The sequence below is a fragment of the Penicillium chrysogenum genome (assembly GCF_028827035.1).
Source record: "Penicillium chrysogenum strain IBT 35668 chromosome Unknown utg000001l_segment0_segment0, whole genome shotgun sequence".
NCBI classification, from domain to species: Eukaryota; Fungi; Ascomycota; class Eurotiomycetes; order Eurotiales; family Aspergillaceae; genus Penicillium; species Penicillium chrysogenum.
The window spans coordinates 1,335,483-1,362,846 of record NW_026622749.1 but is presented as its reverse complement, the minus strand read 5'-3'; the positions used below and the strand labels follow the sequence as shown (position 1 = coordinate 1,362,846).

General features: G+C 49.4%; 10 protein-coding genes across 10 annotated transcripts; 6 read left to right on the top strand and 4 right to left on the bottom strand.

The window, feature by feature from the left end:
• Window positions 1-689: 689 nt before the first annotated feature.
• N7489_000538 (uncharacterized protein) lies at window positions 690-2,409 on the top strand (the record flags this gene model as incomplete). Its single annotated transcript, XM_056706293.1, has 3 exons — window positions 690-1,150; window positions 1,199-1,998; window positions 2,069-2,409. The coding sequence occupies 3 exons, from the start codon at window positions 690-692 to the stop codon at window positions 2,407-2,409; spliced, it is 1,602 nt and encodes a 533-aa protein (XP_056570595.1).
• A 708-nt stretch (window positions 2,410-3,117) lies between these two features.
• N7489_000537 (uncharacterized protein) lies at window positions 3,118-4,086 on the bottom strand (the record flags this gene model as incomplete). Its single annotated transcript, XM_056706292.1, has 1 exon — window positions 3,118-4,086. One exon carries the CDS (start codon window positions 4,084-4,086, stop codon window positions 3,118-3,120), a length of 969 nt encoding a protein of 322 aa, XP_056570594.1.
• A 1,218-nt stretch (window positions 4,087-5,304) lies between these two features.
• On the top strand, window positions 5,305-6,738 carry N7489_000536 (endonuclease/exonuclease/phosphatase family protein; the record flags this gene model as incomplete). Its single annotated transcript, XM_056706291.1, has 3 exons — window positions 5,305-5,511; window positions 5,565-5,821; window positions 5,877-6,738. 3 exons carry the CDS (start codon window positions 5,305-5,307, stop codon window positions 6,736-6,738), a joined length of 1,326 nt encoding a protein of 441 aa, XP_056570593.1.
• A 194-nt stretch (window positions 6,739-6,932) lies between these two features.
• On the bottom strand, window positions 6,933-8,013 carry nbp35 (Fe-S cluster-binding ATPase; the record flags this gene model as incomplete). Its single annotated transcript, XM_056706290.1, has 2 exons — window positions 6,933-7,879; window positions 7,932-8,013. 2 exons carry the CDS (start codon window positions 8,011-8,013, stop codon window positions 6,933-6,935), a joined length of 1,029 nt encoding a protein of 342 aa, XP_056570592.1.
• Window positions 8,014-8,373: 360 nt separating this feature from the next.
• N7489_000534 (kinesin family protein) lies at window positions 8,374-9,729 on the bottom strand (the record flags this gene model as incomplete). Its single annotated transcript, XM_056706289.1, has 1 exon — window positions 8,374-9,729. One exon carries the CDS (start codon window positions 9,727-9,729, stop codon window positions 8,374-8,376), a length of 1,356 nt encoding a protein of 451 aa, XP_056570591.1.
• Window positions 9,730-11,154: 1,425 nt separating this feature from the next.
• N7489_000533 (phosphatidylethanolamine N-methyltransferase) lies at window positions 11,155-14,340 on the top strand (the record flags this gene model as incomplete). The annotated part of the gene is made up of 4 exons (XM_056706288.1): window positions 11,155-11,329; window positions 11,449-14,053; window positions 14,123-14,213; window positions 14,278-14,340. The coding sequence occupies 4 exons, from the start codon at window positions 11,155-11,157 to the stop codon at window positions 14,338-14,340; spliced, it is 2,934 nt and encodes a 977-aa protein (XP_056570590.1).
• Window positions 14,341-16,376: 2,036 nt separating this feature from the next.
• On the top strand, window positions 16,377-17,379 carry N7489_000532 (3' exoribonuclease family protein; the record flags this gene model as incomplete). Its single annotated transcript, XM_056706287.1, has 2 exons — window positions 16,377-16,512; window positions 16,568-17,379. The coding sequence occupies 2 exons, from the start codon at window positions 16,377-16,379 to the stop codon at window positions 17,377-17,379; spliced, it is 948 nt and encodes a 315-aa protein (XP_056570589.1).
• A 2,498-nt stretch (window positions 17,380-19,877) lies between these two features.
• Window positions 19,878-22,001, top strand: N7489_000531 (uncharacterized protein; the record flags this gene model as incomplete). Its single annotated transcript, XM_056706286.1, has 1 exon — window positions 19,878-22,001. One exon carries the CDS (start codon window positions 19,878-19,880, stop codon window positions 21,999-22,001), a length of 2,124 nt encoding a protein of 707 aa, XP_056570588.1.
• A 1,042-nt stretch (window positions 22,002-23,043) lies between these two features.
• Window positions 23,044-25,070, bottom strand: N7489_000530 (proline--tRNA ligase; the record flags this gene model as incomplete). The annotated part of the gene is made up of 5 exons (XM_056706285.1): window positions 23,044-23,054; window positions 23,124-24,184; window positions 24,237-24,297; window positions 24,350-24,479; window positions 24,534-25,070. 5 exons carry the CDS (start codon window positions 25,068-25,070, stop codon window positions 23,044-23,046), a joined length of 1,800 nt encoding a protein of 599 aa, XP_056570587.1.
• Window positions 25,071-25,252: 182 nt separating this feature from the next.
• Window positions 25,253-27,295, top strand: N7489_000529 (chaperonin-containing T-complex alpha subunit TCP1; the record flags this gene model as incomplete). The annotated part of the gene is made up of 6 exons (XM_056706284.1): window positions 25,253-25,341; window positions 25,403-25,450; window positions 25,510-25,595; window positions 25,650-25,754; window positions 25,817-26,851; window positions 26,912-27,295. The coding sequence occupies exons 1-6, from the start codon at window positions 25,299-25,301 to the stop codon at window positions 27,293-27,295; spliced, it is 1,701 nt and encodes a 566-aa protein (XP_056570586.1). The 5' UTR covers window positions 25,253-25,298.
• Between the last annotated feature and the right edge of the window lie 69 nt (window positions 27,296-27,364).

Here is a 27,364-nt window from a genome sequence, read left to right as displayed (position 1 = left end):
TTCTGAGGTCCCCGTCCTGATGCTATATGACATCATCAGGTTGGTGGGTCGATGCGACATGCGAATCTACCTAGCCCTGGAGGTATGTAGCTAACTATGGACAGTTAGGTTGAGAGGGTATTAGTAGGGACTATTTTGTCTGCTATTGATATCTGAAGATTGGAGACTTCCATATACTCCATGAGGACTGTTGTATCTTACATATACCTACAACATAGGTAGATCACTATAGGATCTCCCCGCATAAAAGTGTGGAGACTTTCCGACTTCTTGATTTTCTTGATTTTTGAAAATTGTCAACGATACACTGGACCAGCTTTACTATGTGTTTCCGTAGTCCACTACTTAAATTGACACCGTAGATCTGGAGGGAAAGATCCTTCAGTCCAATGGTTGTTCAGTGGGCCTGTTTAGGGCCTCAGGGGGGCATATCCCAGTCTGGCAGAAGGCAATCCAAGCTCCTTACACTCCAGATCCGTTAACGGGAATGGATAGTACAGATGCTCTGGCAATTAATGGACTTGCATATAATACGAACAATTCTCATGTCGGTCATTGCACTAATAAAACCGCCTGCACAGTCTCAAGCCGCTGCCAAGGTGGGAAAGACCTACCCCGCATCAAAATGAATATCTGTCTATTCCAGCGAAGATTGTCCTCCATTTATCCTCCAAACGCATTTTATTGCGATGTCAGGTCTAGAGGTGATTGGTGTCGTCGCCAGCATCATCCAGATCGCAGACCTTGGCGCCAAACTATCCGTCAAGCTCTGTACGTTCTACAAAGCAGTCAAAGTCGCAAACAAGTCAATGCAAGAGCTGTCCAGCGATGTTTCACTTACCTGCAGCATTCTAAACGAGCTCGGCAAGACACTCGAACAAGATGACCAGACAAGGCTTTGCTCCAAACAGGCCTTTTTCACAGCACAAGAGGTCTTACAGGAATGCAAGTCGGTATTTGAAGAAATTGATACCGCAATCGAAAAGCATTCCCAAGACAATGAGAAGAATCGCCTTATGCGACATGCGCGAAAAATCACGATCGCACTCCTTGGTCCGGACTTGAATGTCCTCAAAAGTAACTTAGAGAGGCTAAAATCGACAACATTATTGATGCTGCATGTCATCATGTATGCTGGACAGCTTCGCAAGTGAGTTCCTCTGCTTGGTTATCTGATCTATGGATCTAACGTCGGCAGGGAAAATGAGAAATCTACTATGGCCGATCAACGTGGTCTCATCCAAACTCTTCTAGAAGAGAAAATCGCGAACGACGCCAAATATGATACCCTTAGCAAATCTATCCAAGCTGTTTCTATATCCAAAGATGATAGTGCCTTTCAGCCCTCATTCGAAGCTTTGAGCATTGATCCACAGCCAACTCCGTCTACTCCTCTCTGGAACGAAGTGGGAGAATACTACAATCTGGTTCGAGGCCTACTCTGTCAAATCGATGCATACCAAGACACCCTGGAGAAGAGCCGCCACCTCAGAATCCGAAACGGTGTTATAAATGTGCATTCGGCGGAATCTGTTCTCTTTCAACATATTCATGGCCACGCGGCAAATCAACTTTTTGATGACCCCATATTCAGATTCAGGGATGCTTCTTTCCCTGCAACTCACCAAATACATACGAGGTCCGATTCCACAGACGAGACCGCAAAACGTGGAAAGACGCGACCAGAACTCTCTCATAGCTCTGATTCTGAATATGAACCAGAGCGTGAAAAGACTGGGAAATCCTATGTCCACAGAGAACGCCGGCGCGATCCGAATAAGACTCGTGGGAGCGCCGAGAGCCGCATTACTCCATCTGAGGATAATCTTTCGGACTTCACAAGCTACGAAGACTGTTGCCTTACAGCCCCTGCGCTGTATAAGCGATCTGGTTTTAGGCGCGCTCGGCGTCTGTCTACGACCATCTCGCGGTATGAGCGAGGAGTGGGCGATGAGCCACCCGCGCGCAGAGATTTCGATGAAAGTGATTACTATGATCGTGAGTGTTCGAGTTAATCAGAGCTCTACAATATTAATCGGCATTGTGCTAACATGGGCCATTTAAAAAGTCCCCCCTGCATACATCAACTCTCATGGGTCCGAATTTGAAGAGCGCCGCGCCGAGGCAGAGAATGGTTTCCGTCGTCATCCGCACGACGGAATCCATTCGCACTTTGACCATCGCTCTTGGCCCGATCCCAGACCTGACGATTCAATTGCTCAAGCTCCCCAACGCCGAAAAAAAAGAAACGTTATCGACACTGCGGCAGCGATGACAGCAAGATATGCATTGACACGGATAAAAAAGGAGAAGAGGACCAGCCCATGCTACCTCCTCCTCCACAGCCTATCAAATCCAGCTCTGATGATGGTGATCATGATGATGATATTCTCATCATCGATGAAGTGACCGACCTCATAGGAAAACCAATTGAAAGCAAAGAAGAGAATTGGGACTCATCCCCGTACGTATCCAGCGAACCGGCACCGGATATAATAACACTGGAAAGTCTAGTGTTGCAATGGACAACCCTCAAACCGGAGGAACTCTTGAGGCTAGATGCTACCTGGAGGAGGAAGGAGGAAGAAAGATATGATATGAATCTATAGAAAGGACCTCGGGAGGCTGTATATGGAGCCTCCGAGAATGACAAATACGACAAACCAGGCAAATGCTCAGTCTGCACAGAGACAAACGCATACCCTGCACGCATCGCATGTATGCATGTCAACAGGAACTCCAAGTATAATAGAATGACGAGCAAATATAATTCATTCATTGGCTTTGCTTGGCCCCCAAATTTCGGAACAAACTATAACCATTACTAGGATACAGCTGGAATTTACATTGCTGGGCATATCGGCAGATGTCATAGTATTGCTTTTGTGGGCGAAGTTTTGGTAAAATAGCTAGATCATTGTCTACATTAGGGACCTCGCTTGAGGTCTACTGGGAAAAGTTTTTTGAGGAAGTAAAAACAATCTATGTTCCTGTATTTCGAAGCGTTCTCTATCAAATAAACAAGACTTAAGAAAAACAAGAGCTGCTAAATCGCACACAGCTAAGATAATCAAATTGCATGCACTGCGAGGGCTGTTGAATGGATGCACAATACTTCTATAATTCCATACCTGTCTCAAGGTAAGATTTGTTTTCAATATCAAACCGAATCTGCATGATAACTTTCCTCCAGACAACGATTTTGGTGATACGATGTGTACCTCTGGGAAACGCCGACAGAACAAGAGCCGCCGCTCCTTTCCCAAGCTGCGTGCCTAGAATGGCCTTGTATTCGGGGGTATCAAAGCTCCAGACCACATGATTTAGTGATGCGGGAGAATGCTGGAAATCCTGGGAATTAGCTGGTTGAGTTCTAGCCCAAATGTCTTCAATAAAGTTCCTGGTATCTGCGTTGATAATATTTTCGAGGTAAATATGTCTCAGGATATTCCGCGGGAAGTGAGTATCGTATTGTGCAAGGGCGACTTGACTCCACCAAGGTCCATCGTACCTTTCAACGTTTCTCAGAATAATAACTCCTAATGCAGTCGAGATATGGTAAAAGTTAGTCCCCGATCCTCTTCTAGGGTGCGGAGTGAACGAGGTCTTTGAGATCTTGACTTCGTGGTAATCTTCAGGACCTGTGGGGAACCCACAAGCCTCGAGGTCTGCTCGAAGAGCAATGGGTGCTGGTCCCCAGTGGTTGAAATTTGTCATCCATCGCTGGAACCTGTGTGTACTATGGGTCAGGCTTCTAAATTCAAAATTTAGCGGTTTCACTGTACAGTTGGGCTCGTTTTTATCGTCGATCCATCGTTGTCGCAAGCCTCCCCACATCTCGCGCTCGCCGTACTGATAATCGTTAGGGTCGTCGGTTGGGATGGAACCAGGCTGAGAAGATGCAAAGACAGGATCATTGGGAGGGACGACAGGGCCGGGGGCGGGCAAGGCTACTGGAGCAGGGGGTGTTATGTATTGTAGCTCTATAGGGCTATCGCCGGTAGGAGCAAAGCCTGGGGAGCTGCGGCGGCGATTGCGGCGATTGCGGCAGATACCGAAACAATTCAAGAAGCAACAACCAGGCATAGCGGTGTATATATTGGATTTGATCGGAACGTATAAAACTAGAATACCGGTTATTGAATGGAGTATCGAGTGCTGTATTGAATGATGAATGATGAGCTTGTACTTGTCCATTTGATACAGAGATGCCGAGGATTATATAGATGTGAGTTGAGTAGGTGGCGCATACTCGACCGTGAGTATCCCTTTCAAGTAACATACAAAGGGCACAAAAAAAGAAACATTTAGCACAAAGAGTCGACAGAAATATCAGCACTGGAACAAGGCAGACAATGATAACGGAAGCCGAGGCCATGATCTTAAATAGACATTAACAAGTGGACAAAGAAGTCGAAGTCGAAGACACCGAGAACAATGAGCACAGAAAGTGCGCGAAAATGGTAATTACATAGACGATTGTCGACAAAGAGAGCATTGTAGACCAACACGAGAGCATAGACAAAGAAGTCGACTGTAGAATACCGATGTCATGAGATCGATGCCAAAAGCTAACCGGTCTAGCAATTCAGGATTGGCACAATTCAGGCTAAAGGATACAGAGATCAATTGATATAGGGATCATTAGCCCGGTATACACCATTCCGACCAGTTTCCGGACCTAGGGCATTGACGCCGTGACGTCCACTTTGCTGCAAGCTTATATCCATACCAAGCCTATGGTTGCTCCATTGCCTACAGTCTTGCACGTAGTTCATTTATTTGACCTTAGATGGATATCGACTTTGACCTATCATCAGGTCTTGACCCGCACACTAAGACACCATCTTGAAACATGTCCAATTGCGGGATACTTGCGGTATTCGAATAAAGAACATGCATGTTTATTTCAAGGTCGTTGGCCTATTAAAGAACATAGAAGCAGGCTAGGGCTGATACTGTCACGGCTTGAGCTAGTTAATCTACCCCTGAACTTGATTTAACGTGAGCACTTCTGCAGGACCATTTCCCCGAGGCTTCCCCTGTCTCCATATGCATCTAAGAGGAAAGGGGAAATGACACTGCCAATCATTGTCAATCAGCTGCACATGTGCAGTAACGGGGATTATACCGTTTATTGCGACCTTAGCGTAAAACTTGGTCTCACATTAGTTCGATTTATGCCACGGAGTGAATAAATCCTATATAAGCTTCCCCGATCATCTTGGAAACTCCCGTCAACAGCCCAATCTATTAATTGCTTTATATATATCGCATCTTGAACAGCCGAGGTATCTTTTCCAGATGAAGACCATCCTTCTAAGCGTTCTGCTGCCTGCATTAGCCAGCGCAGCGACAACAAACGGTAAATTCACTGCGCTGAGCTTCAACGTCGCAGGCCTGCCATCCATCCTCCAATCGAACGATGTCAATGGCACAAAAACCGAAAACGCCAAGCTGCTCGGCACGTACTTCTCAGAGTATGGCTACGATATCATCAACATGCAGGAGGTGCCGCTCCACCCAGTCTCCCTAGTATATCAATCGATCTAACCACTCTCTAGGATTTCAACTACCATGCCTATATCTATGAAACAGATACCCACGCCTACAGGACCGCTACTTCTGGCGGCGCAGCCATCGGAAGTGGTCTGAACACCATCTCCAACTACAACTGGGTAGACTTCGCACGCGTGAAATGGAACAAATGCTCCGATGCATCCGGCTCAGACTGCTTAACCCCGAAGGGTTTCACCTTCATGCGCTGGAACCCGGCCGATGGAGTCTATGTAGACTTCTATAACCTACACGCCGACGCTGGGTGAGTACAGGCTATTCTCAGGTTATGATCGACCTCATGACTGACTCCCGCCAAGCACCGAGGATGAAGACGAAACTGCCCGGAACTCCAACTTGCAGCAAGTCGCAGATTACATCGACACCTGGTCGACCGGTAACGCCGTTGTAGTCATGGGCGATACGAACAGTCGCTACACGCGCGCCAAAGATACGGCCATTCGAGTCTTCAAGTCTCAGAATACCCTCGCAGACCCCTGGGTCGAGCTTGAGAAAGATGGTGTCTATCCCACTGCTGGGGCGGATGCCTTGGTATGTCAGAATCCGTCTTCTGTTCAGACCTGCGAGACGGTCGATAAAGTGCTGTACCGGGGGTCCAACGTTGTGTCGCTCAAGGCGGACAGCTTCGTCTATGCCAGCGAGAAGTTCACAAACACTGACCCTAAGTATTTGGGCGATATACTCTCGGACCACAACCCGATTCTTGTGAACTTCACCTGGTCGCTTTCGTCGTCGCTGCGACAAAGTCAGTTCTCCGGTGGTCCGCATGGGACCTGGTTCAGTGATCTGCCAAGTATTCCTTCGTCGCCTGCTGCTTCTGTGATTACTTTCTCTGGTGCGGAGAGATTGGATTCTGTTGCTTTGGAGTTGAAGGATGGCACGTCGTTTAGCCATGGAGGAACTGGTGGAACCAAGGTCTCTCTTACCCTGGCCTCTGGGGAGTATTGGACGGGGACCAAGCTCTGTACTGGGAAGCATAATAACCACACTCGCAACTTTTATATCAAGGCTACTACCAGTACTGGTAAGACCTTGGAGGCGGGCACTTCAACTGATAACTGCCAGACATTTACTGCCCCCGAGGGCTTTGCGGTTGTGGGTTTCATGGGACAAGCCGCGGACGAGATCGATCAATTGGCTTTGGTGTATGCGGCCTATTAAGGGCCAAGGAAGCGATTAGTTACTTGAGATGTGAAGTCAAGTTTCTGGTGAATATGTATTGTGTTCATTTGCCATTTTGGCCAATCGTATCAAGTCATGGTTTATGCAATGTATGTCCCAAAACGCCGAGGTATTCCGCAGAAATCTTACCCATATGCACCGCGCTGCGTAAATAAGCCAAGAAGAAAAGCACTTTAATCAATCACATCCTCCGGGAGAACATCATCCGGGTTCTCCCCAACTGCTTGTCCCACCAAGCGCACGACGCGCTTGATTGCCTTGGACGCGGGACTTTCGGGGAAGTTATCCACGAAGCTCTCGCCAAAGTCACATGCCATGCCAACACGGGGATCCAGAGGCACAGCACCTAGGAAAGGAATTCCCATTTTCTTCGCTAGCCGGCGACCGCCGCCAGTTGTCGCTCGGAATATTTGCGACTCGTGGGTGCAGCTAGGACAGACAAACCCAGACATGTTCTCTACCAAGCCCAGTACCTTAATTCCAGCCTTGCGGCAAAAGTCGACCTCCTTGCGAACATCCAGCAATGAAACCTCCTGCGGGGTAGTCACGACAACGGCACCGTCAACGCCAGACTCCTTCAGCAAAGAGTTGACGGACAAATGCTCGTCGGAGGTCCCAGGAGGCGTATCGACAATCAGGTAGTCCAGCTCGCCCCAGTCCACATCCTTGAGGAATTGCTTGATCAGTCCGTTCTTCTTAGGCCCGCGCCAGATCACCGCATCGTCCCGGTTGGGCAGCATGAACTGCACGCTCATTGCGCCCAGGTTATCTGTCACCCAGACGGGACTCCAGCCGGCATTGCTGATGTGAATAGTCTCTGACTCCACGCCCATCATCTTGGGGATCGAAGGCCCGCAGATATCGGTGTCCATGATGCCGACGGTGGAGTCTGGGTTGGCGGCGAAGGCGTGCGCGAGGAGAGTTGAGAACGTAGATTTGCCGACCCCTCCCTTTCCAGAGAGGACTAGGATCTTGTGTCGTATTTGAGAGAGTCGTTCAGTGATGATCGGGATGTCGGGGTCGGGGCCTTTGGGCGCGGTGGCGCAGATCTGTTGGTTTGGGCAACCGGCACAGGCATCGCCTTGGCCAGCTTGCTCGGACTCAGGGCCTGGGCAGTGTTCTGCTGAGAGTTAGCGTGTGTATATTGTGGCAATGATTCTGCGCATGCGTACCTGGTTCGGGAGCGACAAGGCTGGGCGGCACCTTGGACGAGACTGCTAGAGACTCCTCGAACTCCTCCACGTAGGGCGCCATTTTAGATTGCTGCTCTGTGTGGCAATGACAGTGAGAGCAAGCGAACGAAAATAATAAGATAATGTTATGCAGTTGGAAGAAATAGAGAAATTCTGTCCGGTGGCGGACTGACGGACTGATGCTTGATAAGCGGGGATGACTAAAAACCCGATGCGATTGGCGGGGCAAAGCATATCTGCGGTGTCGGAGCGCTTGCAGGCGCAAGTGTATAGAAGCCGAGAGTGAAGTATTTCATTTCGTATGATCGCTACACTAGCTGAAACTATAAAACTCTGAAGAATAATACGACATGTGTAGTAAATAGGCAAAGCAACCGGGAAATAAAGCATGGTTTGAAAACCCCGTCTATAGCAAACCACCTTATCTCTTATGTCCATTCGCCAAACCAACCAGATCTCCATATTTTAGTGTATTTGTCGTTGCAGTATATTGACTGGCCTCCGGTGAGACAGTCAAGATCATGGCAGAATGAGTATCGGTGGATGCCTCGAAGTGCTCCCGCAGCACCATGGTCAATGGAGAGGAGCGGTACGGGATACGAGATTTCTTGCTCGATCGGGCTCGGATCACTTCTTTCAACGCGAGGAGATCAGTATTTATCTGCCTGCCTTCTTGCTTCTCTTGGGGGGTTTGCTTGAGCGCAGACTCAGTCGTGCTGGAAAGGAACTCAGCGCCGGCCAGGTCCACGAACACAAGTTTCCCCCCAATACATCGATGTGTGCGAGCGGTAGTAGCAAACACTTCAGACTCATGCCCTTCTGCTTCTTTCACGCGAGACTCAAATTCAGCTTTTTTTGCTTCTGCGGCATCGACGCGTGCTTGATCCATTTGATAATCAGGATTTGGAACGAATTTCCCCTCTTCAGTCTGGACAACTGCGCGAGATTGTTCCTCGATATAAACGTCAGTTGCATGTTTCCCTATAGGAACAAGCTCAGATTGCCGCTCAACCACCTGATCACGCGCATTGAGAAGATCCTTAGTGATGATTTCCAGCTCGATCACGGCATGGGTGCGTGAGCTTTGATCATGCACCGTCGATGTCGCAGTCTTGCGATGTTTCAGGCCTTTCTGTAGCTCCTGGTGCAGCTCTTCGAAACTCCAACATGCCTTCGTAGCAATTGGTCGGACTCTCACTTTTCCATTCTCCAGCATTTCCGTTTCGCCACGGATGTAGACCCGGCCATCGGATCCCTCGCGGACAAAGCACTCATTCCGCTCATTGAGGAGATCGAAAGCGATATTCTTCCGCAGTTCAAACACGCGGAGCCCAATGCCGAATCGATGGTTGCTGTCCTTCGAATTGATGTCTTCTAGAGCAGCGCCCAGTTGACGTGCAGCAGCTAAACAAAGCCCAAATTCATCCGCATGCTCAAAATCGTAGCCGATCATGGTATGGGATTTGCCGCTGCCTGAATGGCCATATGCAAAGAAATTGCAAGACTTGCCCTCCAGAACTTCTGGAATAATTGGTGCAACGACGCGGTTGAATACCAAGTGGTTGTTATCATTACATTCAATGATCCCATCAAATGAAAACCCACTCTTCCAGGATCTTTCCCTGGTCGAAAGTGCTTTAGCTTGCAGAGGGGAAGTGATGGAGACGCACGACTGCGGATTGCTGTGATGCTGGCCATATTCCCGCTGGATTTCTCCCGTTTCGGCCTCGCTCGGATTGAGAGGTCGCCATCTCATCCATACTTTAAATGCACTCATCTCCCTTACGCGTGAGTGTTCCGGTGATAGAGGAGAAGGAACACGAGCACACAGTCCAGGGGTATCGCACCGTTGGCTTATGTAACAAGGCAGCAATGGCCCCGAATCCTTCAAGATCCTTCAGGGCTAGAACCTTTGGTGGGGCGAGGCATCGTCAAGAATAGTATGCTCCAGTACAGGCTAGGTCTCAGGCCTCTGATGGTGTGAGTTACTAGAATTTCATCGGAATGACATCGGGACGGACCCCACAAAGCCGAAATAGACGTTCAAATCTCGAAGGACGTGCCTATCACTAACCTATAGGCCTATTCAGGTCGAGGCGGGTTCTATGTACTTTGTACATTCAGATATGCAAGTCCTAACCGTGGACATATGGAAACTACTCGACAATAAATAGCCCCACAGGAAAATAATCCCGGACCCTGTCAGCATTTAGCCAGGGGGCAGAGTCTTGATCAAGCGCCCCCACTGCAGCGGACATGGCCCAGTAGAACAGCCCGAAAGGCAGCATGCAGCATGCTGCGAGGACAAGAAGCGGGGGTGTGCTGCAGCTTAGATTGATCATCCCTCGTTGCATACCGCGTAGTTAATAATACAACCCAGTGAGGTCGGCAGGGTACTATTATGAGTATCCATTATCAATCTTGGGAGGCATTGACATCCACGGTGCCTGGGCATCATAACGAGGGGTTTCAATGCTGGCCCTGGTCAACAACCAGGGATTTAGATTGGATGATGTCAAGTACTCCACTGGCCGTGGATCGTCCCATTCGCCCATGGAACATGCAGACACGATCACAATGCATTTTATATACGGGGCTCGAGCTCAAAGGGAAATGCGCGTATGGACGGATCTATGCAGACGGTAAGTGTACACGGTATATGCTATTGGAGCGCAGAACTCTCACAGGCTCTGCCGCACTTGCCGCACTGCACGATACCCCGCTGTTGATCGATGTTGTATACATATGGGGCAAGAGAGGAATGGATAGACAGGAGATGTGGATGTCCAAAGCCAATTCAAAATAGAACGAAGTCTTTCCCAACAACAGTACTCCGTAGCGAAGAAGACTAAAGCCACTTAGCGTCGGTTGATCAAAGGCCCCATTTCTTTCCCCTTCCGCTCCATTCGGAGGCCCGCATCTCTTGAGAGAGACTTCAGTCTCAACGGTTCCACTCTTTGTCGGGATTGATATAAATAATAATTGGTCTCCTCGATAAATTCTTTTCTTTGTCTTCTCTGAAAGCAAAAAGGAGAGAGACCTCCCATTGTCACCCAAAACCCTAACAAGATACAACATAGGACCCTGTTTCCGTTGGTACTGACTAAGCATAGTTCCGCTTTTTCGAGTATCACATGCTTCTGTCGTCACATTCTGTCTCAACAGTTTCCTTTCTCTCAACACCCTTGTAAAGTGGCACACCATGGATCAAGGCCTTTCAACAGGGGCCCATCAGGATACTGATGGGCTACGTGAGAGAAATACACGCGTCGATTCAACAGTCGGTCGCGAGGCTTTAACAGCCGTTGGGGAAGGGGAGATCAAAGATAAAGATGGCAAAGCATCGAAGACCTTTGGGAGAACTCCCGATGGAACAGGTAAGCTCGCTGTGTGTTAATTATGTTTGCAATTGAATACAGAGTTTATCTGCATGCACTTGAGCCTCCCTTCGTGTTTCGTCAAGAGTCCGCTACTAACCGGGTCTGACGTATCATAGTGTTTACGGTCCCTCAGACTCATGACATGGTCTCCCAGTTACTTTTGCCATCCGAACCAAAGAACTTTGGTGATCTTGTGGTGTTGATTCTATTGGCGGGACATATTTTGTTTCTCTGGGCACTCCCTGCGGGAGCCAAAATCCCCATCTTTGCAGTCACCTACCTGTTCTGGCGCCTGGCTTACAATGCGGGAATTGGGTGGCTGCTTCACAATCAGTCGCACCACAAGACACTAATTCGATGGGCGGAGAAGACCAAAGTCTTTGTCAACCCAGCCACTGGGGAGAACCCCCACCCTAAATTGTATAATTGGATCAAACGGGAACTGGAGACCAAGATCCCGCAGGATTACTCGTTCGACAATGCTCCAATTGAATACAACACCTGGCTTGTCTTTAGACGTCTTGTGGACTTGATCCTCATGTGTGACTTCACTTCTTACTGCCTTTTCGCGATAGCTTGTGGTCACCAACCCGTTGACGAGAGTATTCTCATGACTGTTCTTCGGTGGTCCGCAGGTATCGTGTTAGTGCTGTTTAACCTCTGGGTCAAATTAGATGCCCATCGAGTGGTCAAGGATTATGCCTGGTATTGGGGTGATTTCTTCTACCTCATTGACCAAGAATTGACTTTCGATGGCGTGTTCGAAATGGCGCCTCATCCCATGTACTCGGTTGGTTATGCGGGCTACTACGGAATCTCTCTGATGGCAGCCAGCTATAAAGTGCTGTTCATCTCGATCATTGCCCATGCAGCACAATTCGCTTTCCTCGTTCTTGTGGAGAACCCGCACATCGACAAGACTTATAACCCGCCACCACCCAGAAAGCGCTCTTCTACCTGTGCGGATTCTTCTTCCACCTTGCCCACCGATCTAGACACCCCGACAGCGCCAACTCCGTCTGAAGACCAAACTCCCAACGCGACATATTCGTATTCGGTTAAGCCGCCGCAGCCCGTCCACAACCTTTTGGGGCTGCACAACCTGGATTTGTATAGAACCACCGATTCATCGATCATGCTGGTTCAGCTTCTTGTATTCTCTATTACAGCTTTGACACCCTCTACACCATGGTATCAGTTGCTGTTCGTGGTCCTTGCTGCTATTTCCAGGATCTGGTATTCTGTAGGTATTGGGTATATCCTTCGGAATCAGTCCAACACCAAGTCTTGGACCAGGCACTTCGTCAAGTATGGTGACACGCCGCAGGAAGCGTGGAACCAATGGAAGGGCACTTATCATCTCAGCATGATCTTGTGTTACTCTAGCTTCATTGCTGCCGTGTGGAAGATGTACACATTCCCGGCCGATTGGGGCTATGGTCTGGTTCTGTTCCGACACGTGCTCGGAGCTGGCCTGATCAGTCTGCAAATCTGGACTTCGGTCAGCATCTACGAGTCTCTCGGTGAATTTGGCTGGTTCTACGGAGACTTCTTTTTCGATGACTCTCCAAAGCTCACCTACAACGGCATTTACCGCTTCCTCAACAACCCAGAGCGCGTTCTAGGTCTCGCAGGCGTGTGGGGCGCTGTTCTCATCACCAGTAGCGGAGCTGTCACTTTCCTCGCCTTGCTGAGCCACATCCTGAGTCTGGCTTTCATTCAGTTCGTCGAGCGCCCTCACATGCAGAAGCTGTACGGTCGTAGCCTTCGCCAGGATGCGGGTCTTGTGAAGAGTCTGAAGCGGTCCCTGCCACCCTCTCTCAAGCAATTGCACGGAAGTGTTGACAAGATGTTCGATGACTCCTTCGAGTTCATCGAGGAGATGCTTGATAATGCCCGACCGAAGCTCGCTGCGGGAGTCAACACCTTTGTCAAAGATACCACTGCGCTTTTCCAGAAGTACCCTGCTCGCGTCACCATCGCCCGAATTGATGCAGACCTGGCTGGATTCGACGTCCGCGATTATGCTCTGTCGCTTGAAGGTACCAGTGCTCTGTCCTTCGAGGAGAGCGAGAAGAATAAGGGTCGTGAAGGTGCAAACGCACGCATGCCCCTGGACCGCCGTGGCGATCTCAAGGACTTGACGTTTGAGTACGGCTCCCCGATCAGGGTCAAATGGACTGCCCCGCTCCATCACAGCAAGAAGGATTGGATTGGCCTTTACCGTGTGACAGACAATACCTCGCGAGAGGTTACTCGTGTATCATCGCAAGGCCGCTGGGTCGCAACCAACGAAGGCGCATATGACAACTTGACATGCGAAAAGGGTATCCTCACTAGTGATGTTGTTATCCCATCGTCCGAGCGTCAGGGCCAGGACCCCTGCGAGTTCGCGTCTGGTGAGATCGTTTTTGCTGGCGACAAGCTCTTCTGGACCCAGGGTGTCTTTGAACTCCGCTACCACCACAACGGTATGCACAATGTCATGGCTATCTCGAGACCATTTGAGATTCGTATCCGCCGGTCCGATGAGGATGAAACTATTTCTGACGGCGATTCTTTCGTGGAATCGGCTGTTGAGAATGCCTTGTTGCCCGTTGTTCGTAACTGTTTCGATCGTGATCCTGAAATCGCTCCGGAGACTGTTGATGAGCAGTTCGGTACCCTTGTTGAACGGGATGGCAAGTTTGCCAAGCGTGTTGTCTTTGCTGTCCATCAGATGTGAGCTCCCTCCCTTTCTTGATGCTCCTTCCAATGATGTATCATATTCTGACCCCTCTCGTCACGCAGGTTTGGTATCGAGTTGGCAGCTGAGGTTGTCAAGGCCGATGGCAACGTGCGGAACTTGGCTTGGAGAATATGCAATGCCAAGAAAGTTCTCGTGAGTATCAAACAGCCGGCTGAAATTAGGCCCTTGGACCAAAGCTAACTAGTCGATGATGCAGGCTCCCTACAGCATGTCAAGATCCAATGGCACGACGACACCACTCGAGGAGAGCAAGGAATAAACCCTCGAGGCAGATTCCTGATACGTGCAATCCAGCCATACATTTATGATGGCAGGAGACGACTTGAGTTGAACGACATGCGTCAATCAAATGGATTTGGCGCTCGACGATTGATGCTTTACAACAAGAAAAAACCAAATCACAAAAAAAAAGAGATGTCATAATTAAGATAAGATCATGTTCTGAAGCAAAGAGGAGTTGTCCTGTTTTGGTTTACTTGCCTTGCATGCAATGGATCATGCGAGGTTCAAGGAAGGTAATGATTCCCATGATGATTTTGTTTAGACTTCAGGGGTTGAGTGGGTGGCAGTGGTGATTTTCATCTTTTGGGGACTTTTTGACTGAGCTGATTACTTTTCTTCTCTATTTCATCGTATATAGCTTTAGGAGAAATCTATTGCTTTGCTTATCATCGTTGAATTCGCCTTTTTTAGGACTCTTGCGAGAGCCAAACGTAAAACTGCTCGCAATGTCGTGAAATATACAACAAAAGTGGCTATCTTCATCGGGGCTTGTATGATACCTCCAGAAGATAGCTTCCAACCTCAACCATCTGCTCCTACCTTTCGTCTATCAGTTTAAGGGAATCATACCCCAGCATTGACATAGATGCAGCTTCACCACTCCACCAGGAACAGCTACCCTCATGCTCATGGGATACACAATCAAATTCGGTTACTGGGCTACGTACTACAAACAAGTTATTTCATAAGGCAAGTGTGTTAATACGCATGTGTATTGTACTATATATTATGGTATTCCGAAGTGCAGACCTAGGGGAAGCTTTGAATGCTGTCAGCGAAAGTCCAAAGACTCGAAAGAGCAAAACAAGCAGGAGTAGCTTCACAGTTGCAAGCAACAGTAGAAGCATATACAGTATTCAGTCAAGCCGGTTAACTCATCCCATCCCCTGTTGGCCCCTCGCACCGAACTGTCACCCAAGACGGATAAGCAGCCCAGCATTAGGAAACCAACACAAGTCAAGTATAGCAGTACCATGCCGCGGACAAGACAACAATGCAAGGAACGTAATCAGACGACGACAAGCCCAAAGTCTCCAGGCTCCACAACCCTCCTCCCTTTCACACCAGAAGGCATGAGAGGTCCAGTATGAGGGAGATGGAAAACAGTGGATCGAAGCCTGTATTCCTCACAATGCTGTACGGCTTGGGTGCAACCTGAGGGGCGGTCCTCAAAGAGGTCGTTGAATGGATAGACTGGTTGTCATCATAATAACTGGGGGAGACGTGCAGTGGAATAGAGACAATGATGTACCTTTTGGGTATATGATGAGGTTGAACATCAATTATATGGATTACAGCTAGATCTTTTGACTTGTCAGCACTCTTGTCATTGACAGGATGGTTGAAAGACAATGGATAATGACTCAAGAAGGATCAGGAGTTTTTGGTAAGGTATTTTGTTATCTTCAAAAATTTTGCAGAAGCAGAACTGAAAATGTTTTCTCATCATAATGAGTGCAGGTGGGAAAAGAGAAAAGGTATTGTTGTCTTACCTTATTAGTTGAAATTTTCATAGAGCTTCCTCATGGACTCGAAAACAAGTGAGGGGTTTTGGTCCTGTCTTTAATCAATTGTTAGTCCCTGATGCGTAGCAGTGGAATATTGATAAGCAATAGTAAAGTTGTTGTCATTATCAGATGGTGATGCATGTTTTGTTCATGGCCCATTTTTTGTCGCCAAACAGGAGTTGGAACTCTCTCGATCATGTAGACGGGGTTGGAGGGGATTGAAGGGTACTCACATATAGTATGTTAGTGGCAGATGGAGTAAATACATCAATTATCATCAAGAGTCAACTCCATCGACATTAGAAGGAGTTTCCTCTGATCGAGAATGTGTGTGAAGAAGAGGAAGGAAAAGGGAAGAGCAAAAAATCGAAGAAAAGTCGCCAAAAAGCCAAACGGCGCTAGGCGGTGGGGCCTACAAACAGTGCAAACTCCCAAGATTTCCGTTTCTGGGACTTCGACCATTGCGATCTCTCGACAGCTTCAGTATTGCGCCAAATCACCTAAAATGGCGGATAGAAGACGTATCAATGGGCCACCTGGTGGCACAAGACCTCCAGTCTTTGCATCCCTCCAAGAATCCTCAACAGGCATCGCAAACCGCGCTCAGCGCCAGCGCCAACCCACCGAACTACGGAAAATCTGTATGAATCGCCGACAAGCTTTCTTGTTGATCGCAGCTAACCCTCAATGCGCTAGTTCTCAAAACAGGATTGATTCCAACTGCCTCAGGCTCTTCATACCTTGAATTTGAACCATCCGCTTCCCTCGCCGCCGCCCGCTCCAACCCCAAATCTCTGATCCCGCCCTCCTCAGCACTCAAATTGGCTTGCACTGTCCACGGACCAAAGCCGCTCCCCCGCTCTGCTGCATTCTCACCCAACCTTGTTCTCACCACTCATGTCAAGTACGCACCGTTCGCCGCCCGCAAGCGGAAAGGACATATCCGTGATGCCAGCGAGCGTGACCTTGGCGTACATCTAGAGACCGCCCTCCGTGGCGCCATCATTGCCGAGCGCTGGCCCAAGAGTGGTCTGGATATTACTCTTACAATTATTGAAGCAGAGGATGACCGTTGGTGGGGCGATGCTCCCGACTCGCATGATGCATCATGGGGAATGATGAACGTTCTTGCCGGCTGTATCACAGCGGCTTCTGCCGCCATTGCGGATGCTCACATTGACTGTCTTGATCTTGTGTCCGGTGGTGTTGCTGCTCTGGTCTCGGATGACTCAAGTCAGTCGGCATCGTCTGCTCCCCGACTCATGCTTGACATTGACCCGGCGGAACATCGATCGATTCTGTCGGCTTGTGTGGTGGCATACATGCCTGCGCGCGATGAGATTACTGAACTCTGGCTTAAGGGTGATAGCTCAAGGGCAGCTCTTGACAGAAACGATGGGCGTACGGGTCATGAAGCTTTGATTGACGGGGCTGTTGATGCAGCTCGTGGCGCTAATACTGTCTTGGCCGAGGCTGTGAGGGAATCTATCGCTAGGTCTTTTGCCTAAGTCTAAGATAGTCACACCACATAACGAATGAATGAAGTTTACAGGCTCTGTCATTGATGTAGCAATAAGCTAGGTTTTTTTTGGGTGTTTCTGTTTAACAATCAATTTGAAGTTGTGTCACAGGACTAGATGATGCCCTAAAAAGCAAGAAGATGTAGCATTTCGCCACAGGTGCAATATCAACATAATTCGGATACACTCCATGTTGTCTGCCGTGATCCGGATCACTTCGTATAACTTACCTCTGTTTCCTACATTTGCGTCTTCTGGTGGATCGTCTATTGTCGCAATAGGCCTCCATATTCTTGACGGGGCTCTTGCCGGAGATCCCCCTGGACCACCGGGCTATGCAGAAGGTGGAGAGTGACTTTGACCAGACCCATTTACTACCTATAATGCCAAGCCTATAGAGTGAATCAATTGATGGCTTTTTCATCCAATATCTCCAGCCATGTAACGAGTATTGCACCAGTATATGTTGTATGTACCTCTTAAGTGTATTTCGACTACACGTATACAAAAGGGGGGCACTACACAAGCTGAATAACACAGACTACCAGACAAGATTTATATATATTTATATATACGATTCCTTTTCATATGACGAGGCAACCTACCTACCTAGGTACTCCATCCGTATTACGTGTATAACTATAGATAGAGCGGCTTTGACACCCATCCAGTCACGCGACACATATGCCACTACTAGTAGCATCATTCTCAAAGTACTCCGTAGGTTCGGTGGGGTTGCAGACAGATGGCCTAAGCTTTCAGCAAGTTCCTACGGAGTACTCGCTTTTATATTAGTATTCCATCAGCGTCATGTCTTTCTGCAGCTAGAGGTGGAATTCATTGCAGCTACTTGTACAGGGTATAACACATACAGTAGGGTCGGGGCAGCTACTCCGTACTCTGTAGAGTTGCACATGTATACGGAGTAATAGATGTCAGATTGAATTTAGAGAATGTTTTTTGTACGTTCTAGAAATTCTCAAAAGAAACGGCCAAGGAAAAAGGGATGGAATTCAACGTTAGATGGTTAATGGCTTCCCCTTAATCAAGTTACGACGATCTAGTGCAAGAGACCCATCGGAATCGATCGATCGTGGGACATCAGATCTAAGGAGTTCGTGATGAACGACGCACGATGGGTACATGGTATAAGTGCAATTTATTGCACAAAGTACGGACTACAATAGAACTTGAACAGGTCGAACTCCACTTGGAGCGTTTTTTTTCTTTTTCGCAAGAACGTGAAAGATCGGCTCAATCTGCCCCTGAGAGTCAACAGAGTACATACGAAGTACTACTACAACATACGTACAACATACTCGGTCGTACTCCGTACTCTGGGCTCCGTAGGACGTCCAACACGAACACACGGAAACGAATCCGAGATCCGCCTCTAACTTTCTGACTTTTGCTTTTCTCTTTGAATCCTTCCCAATCAGCCTTTCGGACTGCTCCATCCGATTTTAGTATTCCAAAATAATCACAGCCCGGTCCAAAAATGGTGTTCGGTTCGTGTGCCCCCGCTACATAGACGGCTCACGGTCTGGCGATCACCTCGTTGCACCAATGACCGGCTTGCGCGGAAATTGGAAGCTCCATCGCATGCCACAATTCAACAATTCAAGCCCCCAATCCACTATCGCTCTCTCCCGCTCGACATAATTAGGTATTCGAACCTCCCAATGAATCGCTGATTGGCGCACGATCCCTGATGGATGTCATTGGGAAATCATCGGAGAAGATTCTCGCCCATCACCCAGCGAGATGGATCCTGTCAAAAAAAAAAAAAACCTTCACGTGTGGATCATTGCCTCGGATGGGGCAGCTCGGCTCTCAGCCTATTATGCAGCCTAGACGTTTTCTGAGAAGGAAATGTCCACTCGCTGCAGAATCCCATTCTGATGCAGCCCTTGAGAAAGACATGAGTGGACGACAAAAAAGTCTCTCGAGACTCGAAAGGATATGTCGTAGAAAGGCTTCGAGTTGCAATTGCCGGGAAATTACCGAGACAAATTCCCAAACAAAGAAAAATGGCATATATCCTTAAAATTTTAGCGTTGGAACCGTCACGCCTCATCTTAGGGATGGAGAAGACCGGGTCCCCCCTGATCCAGACACAAGACCGGTAGATCTGCATTCTGCTTTGACAGGATAACTACTCCGTACTGGAGCCCTTTTCTACTTTTTCTTCGGGACTTTGTGTCTTTGACTTGGCTTTCTTATTTTTCCCTTTCCACTATGATATGATACCTGGACCGTGTGACGGTCTTCAATTCCTCGAGCTTGGATGCCATGACATCAACTTGTTCAATCCTTGATGACCGCTGGTCTCGTCGCTCCTTTGATCATTAGCTTGACACTATTCTATTTTATCTTTATTTTATCTTTTTCCCGTCTACACTACCGTTGCCCTTCGTTTTCCAATTGCGCGCCGCTTTTGCGCTTGATATCTACTTCAATTCTACTATCTACTTCGAATCTTCAACATGGTTGGACTGAAGAAGCTATTCCTGACGGACAAGACTCCTCGCCCGGCAACTAGCCTTGGACTCGAGGGCTATGACATAGATCAACCCTATTTTCACACGGCGGTTGACTCGCCTGCACGAAGTCACTTTGAGGGCGGTTTCTCATCCAGAGATTCGCGGTCACTAGATGTGGCTCATCATTTTGATCAGATCGAGAAGCAATTCGAAGATCTACATGATCAACTGGAACGGCCGACATCTTCTCAATCCCAACTACGGCCTCTCAGCTCTACTTTCGCGCCACCCAAACCCCAAAATGGCCGACATATCGACTTGATGGCTGCTCTATTCTCTACGGAGCACAATCAAGCAACTACCCCGGAATCACTTTCTCCTCCTGCCAGCGCATACAACGAAGATGTTGCGGAACGAAACATGACCCGGTTTCTACGGATTCAATATAGGAATGGACTCGCCAGGTCGGGTATACTTTCGGCCCTATACCAAGAGGATGTGGCTGACAGGAACATTGCGAAATATAACCGCCCCGATCGCTCTTTGTCTCACATAAGTTCTCGGTCATCGCCAGCTGCGCCTGGTAGAGTACGAATTCCAGAAAGCCAACGGCGCAAAGCCAGGAAGCGGGATCCAGGGAAGCCTAGCTGGGCATCAGCAGAAAATCTACGGACAAAGCTCTCCCCAGGCGATGGCTCGGGCACTTCATCTCCCCGATCACAGTCCCACCTTGGCAATTACCTTAGACCCCGGAGATCTGCACCGAGCCTCTCTGCGGACGAAGGCTTTGTCCCTCAAGAAGATGCACCCCCAACTCCTGTCCAGCGCTTGGGTGTTCCTCCTGCCTATAAACAAGGCAAAAGGTGGAGCAACACTCCTCTGCCTGACAGCCCTACAATTCCTACCCCAATGGGTGATAGTGCTGGCGCCGCCGAGGCTCCTTCGGTGCCACGACCACCCGCTACCATAGCTCACACGACACAAAGATCGCTCCCCCCGCCACAGTTATCAGAGCTAAGCTCTAAAAAGAATGCGCGAGGACTCTCCATCAACACGCAGTTAGCTGCCCAAGGACGCCCAAAGATTGCGCACCGTGCCATCCAGCCGCCAACACCCTCGATCTGCGAATTGAAGCAGGCTCCTAGCATCGCAGAAGTCATGAACAGTCCTCTGCCAGTTCCCAGTCCAATCAGTCCCCCAAAATCATCTTCACGCTTCAAAGCCTCGGACATGATGGACCTTTTCAGCAAGGCTTATGCGTCCGCCCGAGGCTCCCACCCAACTTACGAGACGCTGCAGGACGCTATAGTCCGCGAGGTCAATTCCCACGAGGCATTCCGCCGAGTCCCCGTGCCTGCCCCAGGGCCTCCATTCACACCGTCGTCAGACCAAACTGAGTTCAGCAACGACTCCAGACCATCAACCGGACTTCACCGAAGCCTCTCAGCGAAGAACCGCCTCATGAGCAAGAACTCTTACAAGCACAAGAGAAACCCCGAAACCCGCCGTAGCATCTCAACCAGCGTCGGCTACGACCGCCTCCTACGAAAAGTCTCCTCCCCAACTCGCCGTCGACACACCGACGCCCCAGCCCCAACCCCAGGTTTCCTGGCCGAATTCCAACCCCACAAAGACCCCATCATCACCCGCCCCGGATCCGGAGAGCCAATCACATACCTGGACGTGCTGCGCGCAAGCAGTGAACAGCGGCCTATCTCAACCGGCTGTGCAGGGCCTTCTGTATCCCGCAAACGAGGACAATCGGAATCCATTAGCAACCTCGCCGCCATGCCTTGCTCGGCCCCCGACGTGCCTTTTGCCCCCGCGACAGTCTACTGTATGCAAGCTCACTCAGCTCCTTCGAGTAATACCTCGCATGAAGACAGTGACGATGATATCATTCACCTGCCCAACCCGACTCCCCCGCCGCGCGTGCAGATCGAAGGCGTCGACGAGAACAACGTCCGCTATGTGATCGATGCTGCTTCGCCGGATGAGGCGCAGAAACTCATGTACTGGCCTCAGCAGATTCGCCGCGGTGGTTCCTCCAACCACTACGGGAATAGTTTGTCGCCGTTGTCTCGTGCGCGCATGCAGCTTCGTTCGCGCTCGGTTGAGGCTTATTAGGATGGAATCAACGTTCTCTTGGGATGATTCACCAATCCAAGCGGGGATGTTTCTCTTTTGCCGCATGATAACGATGCTCTCATGACTTTCTCGCTCTCTCGCTTTCTCGCTTTCTCCGAAAAAGCCTTTCAGTCCTTTCCACTCATTTTCTCTTGGCTCTGTCGGATCAACCGACATAGCGCTCAATCCTTCTCTCTGTCCAACTCATACACATCGTATCCATATATCCCGTCTATATTAACCCTAGTCTATCTCTCACCATATCTCTTTTTCACTTGTCTTGTCTCAGACCCTGCCAACCTCAAAACTATTTCCTTGTCTTGTCCTAATACCGTGGTTGCATGATTTGGCCGGAGTTCCTGTCGTGTCAATGTCCTTGTCATTATTATTACCAGTATATTAAATCTCCATAGCGTTTGCTGCATCTATCAATATCATATTATTCCCAAGAGATAATTGTCTCTTCCATCATGAAATGAGTCTTTGCCAAGTTCAGTTTATCCCCTTCATGTAAGTACTGTGGTCAATTCATTTTATCATATTTCTACTGTTTTCCTTTTTGGTACGGCGTATCAACTTTCTGTTTCGCGTTGGGTGTGAAGGCTCAGCGTTTTGCTTTCAGGGTCTCGGGATTTGGAATCCTCCTGAGCTGATATCTTGTGCTATTTATGTATGTGCTATTTACTATTAGTGCGATACTAGTTTACGGGATTGCGGATATCAAAAAAGCCACATAGAGGAATAAATGAAACCATAGAAAAGCAATAATGACATGTCTCATTTTCATAATATCATTGCCACTACCTGCCATTCCCCCCTAAACTCCACATTGACAAGTCATCATATTGAAGGGACGCCTCGGAACCCACAGAAGAAAATGCCATATAGTCTGATACTCCGACTTTTGTTTCACTATGCACTGGAGAGTGTCGCAAAATACAATGCCCTCAATACTCGGTGGTAGCGACCACTGGTGCCTCGGACTGCATGGTAGTTTTGGCGGCAGCAGACGAAAGTCCTGATCTGGATACAACGTAATAGCTTAATAAGAGCCTGTATTGAGATAGTTAGTGTCTTGCCATGAATCGTAGGGGAGAAAAAACCAGGGGAGTAGAAACTTACGGCCAAACATGCACCACTTCTCGGCAAGACGCTGGCACTTGGGGTTGCAGCAGGGAGTAACGCCTTGCTCAAGACCCTCGGGCTGCTCGAAAGGAATGCAGAGAGACTTAGCACCCATGCTGGGGGCCTTAGCATCCTCAGCCTCGCCGGAGTCTTCCTCGGCCTTGCGGGCACTCATGTCCTTGATCTGGTCCTCGCACTCCTCGGTCAAGCAGTGAGGGATAACGCAGATGTTCTTGTTGTTCAGAGCGGGAACAAAGTCATCCCACTTGGTGATCTTGATGCGGTGAGCCTTAAACTGCTCGTTGGCACGGTTGTACAGGTCAGACTGGATGGTCTCAAGCAACGCAGGAACGCCAGTGGCCAGCTCGGGGATCGGGAGGCTGCCCTTGCCATCCTTGCCGGGGATGTCACGGCGGGCGGTGGTAACAAAGTGACCGGCTGATTCACCGGGGCCGAACTCAAGGCGCAGAGGCACACCGCGGAGCTCGTACTGGTTGAACTTCCAGCCGGGGGAGTAGCTGCTCTTGTCGCTGTCGGCACGGACGCCGGCAGCAACGAGAACGGCGACGAGACCGTCGACCTCGGCATTGAGCTTCTCGCGCTCCTCTTCGGTAGTCTTGGCTGTGAGACCGACTGGGACAATGATAACCTGAAGCTCAGCCACACGGGGAGGCAGGACGAGACCCTTGTTGTCACTGTGGATCATGACCATGACACCCAGTGAGCGGGTCGACAGACCCCAGGAGTTCTGCCAGACGTGCAGAGGGGGCTTCTTCTCATCGACCGTAGAGGTGGGATCCTCAACGGTGATGCCAAACATCTTACTAAAGTTCTGGCCCAGTCCGTGGGATGTACCACCCTGAATACCACGGCCAGTAGCGGGGATGTAACCCTCGACAGTGGTAGTGTAGTTACCACCGGCGAACTTCTCCTTCTCAGTCTTCTGGCCCTTAACGACAGGCACAGCAAGGAGTTCCTCGTAAATCTTGGCATAGTAGTCAAGGATGCTCAAGACTTCCTCGCGGGCAGCACCTTCAGTCAGGTGAGCAGTGTGACCTCTGCGGATTGTTAGTATGCTATTTTGAACAGAAATAAGACTCAAAAACCTACTCTTGCCAAAGGAACTCTCGTGAACGGAGGAGGGGCTGAGGGTGTTTGAATTCCCATCTCACTACTGACGTTAGCAACATTTCGGGAGTATGGAGAAAGAACGGATACCATACCGACTGAGTTCCACTGGTTGAGACGAAGGGGGAGATCACGGTGGCTACGAATCCACTTGGCGTAGTAGGGGTACATGACAGTCTCCGAGGTAGGGCGAATGGCAATCTTCTTCTCGAGGGGGTAGAGCCACTGGAAGTATGTCAGTATAGTTCAATTGAAAGAGGCATTACAGGGCTAAGGGACGACATACGCATGAGTGACCCAGGCGACTTCAGCGGCAAATCCCTCAATATGGTCCTTCTCCCGCTGCAGGACATCCTCAGACACAAACAAAGGGAAAGAGCAGTTCTTGACACCCATTCCCTTAATCGCTTTGTTGAAGTATTCTTGGATCTCCTCCCAGATGAAGAACAGCGCGGGCTTGAGAATGAAGCAACCCGAGACATCATAGTAGTCCAGCAAGTCACCCTTGGTGAGAACCTGCTGATACCAGCCGGAGAAGTCCTCCTCCTTCGAGACATCAATACCGATCAAAGCGGCACCATCAACCTTCTTCTTAGAAGCTTTCTTGGCCTCTGGCTTGCCGATACCCTTCTCTCCCTTCTTCGAGGCCTGCTTATCAGCCTTATCGGCCTGCATTTTCGCGAGCTTGGCGGCTTTTTTGGCGGCGTTCTTTGACTCACCCGCCTTGTCTTCAGCGGGGGTTTGAGTGCGGTCAGGCAGGGTCTGAGGGGTAGCGCCCTCGAAGGCGGGGTTGTCGCTGGGATTCTGGCTAGCCATGTTGAAGAACGAGTGTCTGACTAGACAGTGAAAGGGGAGTCCGAGTCGGAAGTAGGATTGCAAGCAAGCGAAATCGGGGTATGACTCCCCTCCGTAAAGTGGGATGCGATATCGAAAATTACTAGCACACCGCCTCGGCAGAACTTTTAGTGCCCACAGCAGCCCCCCGAAGCCAGACAGCTCTGCCATCGCACTCGAATAGCTCATATTACATCGTCTGTTTTAATTATGGCAGGCATTTTTGAGGCGCCGCGGAATGCGGACACGCTCTGTGAGATTTTTATCTGATCGATCATCGTTTTCATTGCAATAAACTGACCAGTCTCGCACAGTCTTGGGTGGGCAGAAAATCACCGGTGCTGATGTCCGTGAGCAGAATGGTATGTTGAATTATTGATGGTTTTGCCGTTGCTAGGGGTGGGTAGCTGATTCCTTGCAGTTCTGGCGACACAGGCGATCGCCAATGTCATCAAATCCTCCTTCGGTCCGTCCGGTTTGGACAAGATGATGGTGGACGACATAGGGGTATGGAAATGATAAACCCCGCAGAGCTCGAACGCAGCTTCTAACATCTGACAGGATGTGACTGTGACGAACGATGGCGCTACTATTCTGTCTCTTCTTGATATTGAGCACCCTGCGGGCAAGATCCTCGTTGATCTGGCCCAACAACAGGACAAGGAGGTATGGGCATCTACAACAGACTACATCCCAGAAACACACGCTGATCATACCAATTTCGATAGGTTGGAGATGGTACTACCTCAGTTGTTCTGATCGCCGCTGAGCTTCTCCGGAGAGGCAACGAGTTGATGAAGAACCGTATACACCCTACCACGATCATCAACGGATACCGAATTGCCCTGCGCGAAGCCGTCAAGTATATGAATGAAAATGTTACGACTAAGGTGGATAGTATCGGAAAGGAGAGCTTGGTCAACATCGCGAAGACTTCCATGTCCAGCAAGATCATCGGTTCTGATTCCGATTTCTTTGCGAACATGTGTGTGGATGCAATGCTGCAGGTGAAGTCCGTGAACCAGAGAGGCGAAGTCAAATACCCAGTCAAGGCCGTGAACTTGCTTAAGGCCCACGGAAAGAGTGGCAACGAGTCCGTACTCGTGGACGGTTACGCGTTGAACTGCACTGTTGCTTCCCAGGCTATGACAACCCACGTGAACGACGCCAAGATCGCCATTCTCGACATGAACCTGCAGAAGGAGCGGATGAAGCTCGGTGTTCAGATTACAGTGGAGGACCCTGATCAATTGGAGAAGATCCGTCAGCGGGAGTCCGGCATTGTTATGGAGCGTGTTGATATGATCCTGAAGTCTGGTGCCAACGTTGTCCTCACGACTAAGGGAATCGACGACATGGTTCTCAAGCTCTTCGTTGAGAAGGGAGCCATGGCAGTCCGTCGCTGCAAGAAGGAGGACCTGCGCCGCATTGCTAGGGCCACCGGTGCTACCATGGTCAGCACCCTCTCTGACCTCAACGGAGATGAGAAATTCGATGCATCAAACCTTGGACACGCGGAGTCGGTCTCGCAAGAGCGTATCTCAGACGACGAGTGCATCCTGATCAGGGGTACCAAGATTCACACTGCAGCTTCCATTATCCTCCGTGGTGCCAACGAGTACAGTTTGGACGAGATGGAGCGTTCTGTTCACGACTCTCTCTGTGCCATCAAGCGTACTTTGGAGAGCGGAAGCATTGTTCCCGGTGGTGGAGCCGTGGAAACCGCACTTCACATCTACCTTGAGGAATTCGCAGTCACAGTTGTAAGTAGTATTGTTCGCTGTTACCTTCTTCTGGATCTGTTTCTAACATTTACATTACAGGGTTCTCGTGAGCAATTGGCTATTGGCGAGTTCGCACAGTCTCTCCTTGTCATCCCTCAGACTCTGGCAGTCAACGCTGCGAAAGATTCATCTGAGCTCGTTGCTCAGCTCCGTGTCCGTCATGCACTGTCACAGCGTGTGCAGGACGGCGATGCTAACGAGGAGGAGAAGGCCATTGCCAAGAAGAAAACTTACCGTAACTACGGTTTGGATCTGACTAAGGGGCGGGTTCACGACACTCTGAAGGCTGGTGTGCTGGAGCCCAGCATGAGCAAAATCAAGCAGCTCAAGAGTGCTGTGGAGGCTTGCATATCCATCATGCGCATTGACACGATCATCAAGCTGGACCCCGAGCAGCCGCAGGATGATGGTCATGGCCACTAAGCCTAAGCTCATTTTGACTACTCCAATCCTAAAAAAAAAGGCAGTAATATGATGTGACATAGATGATCA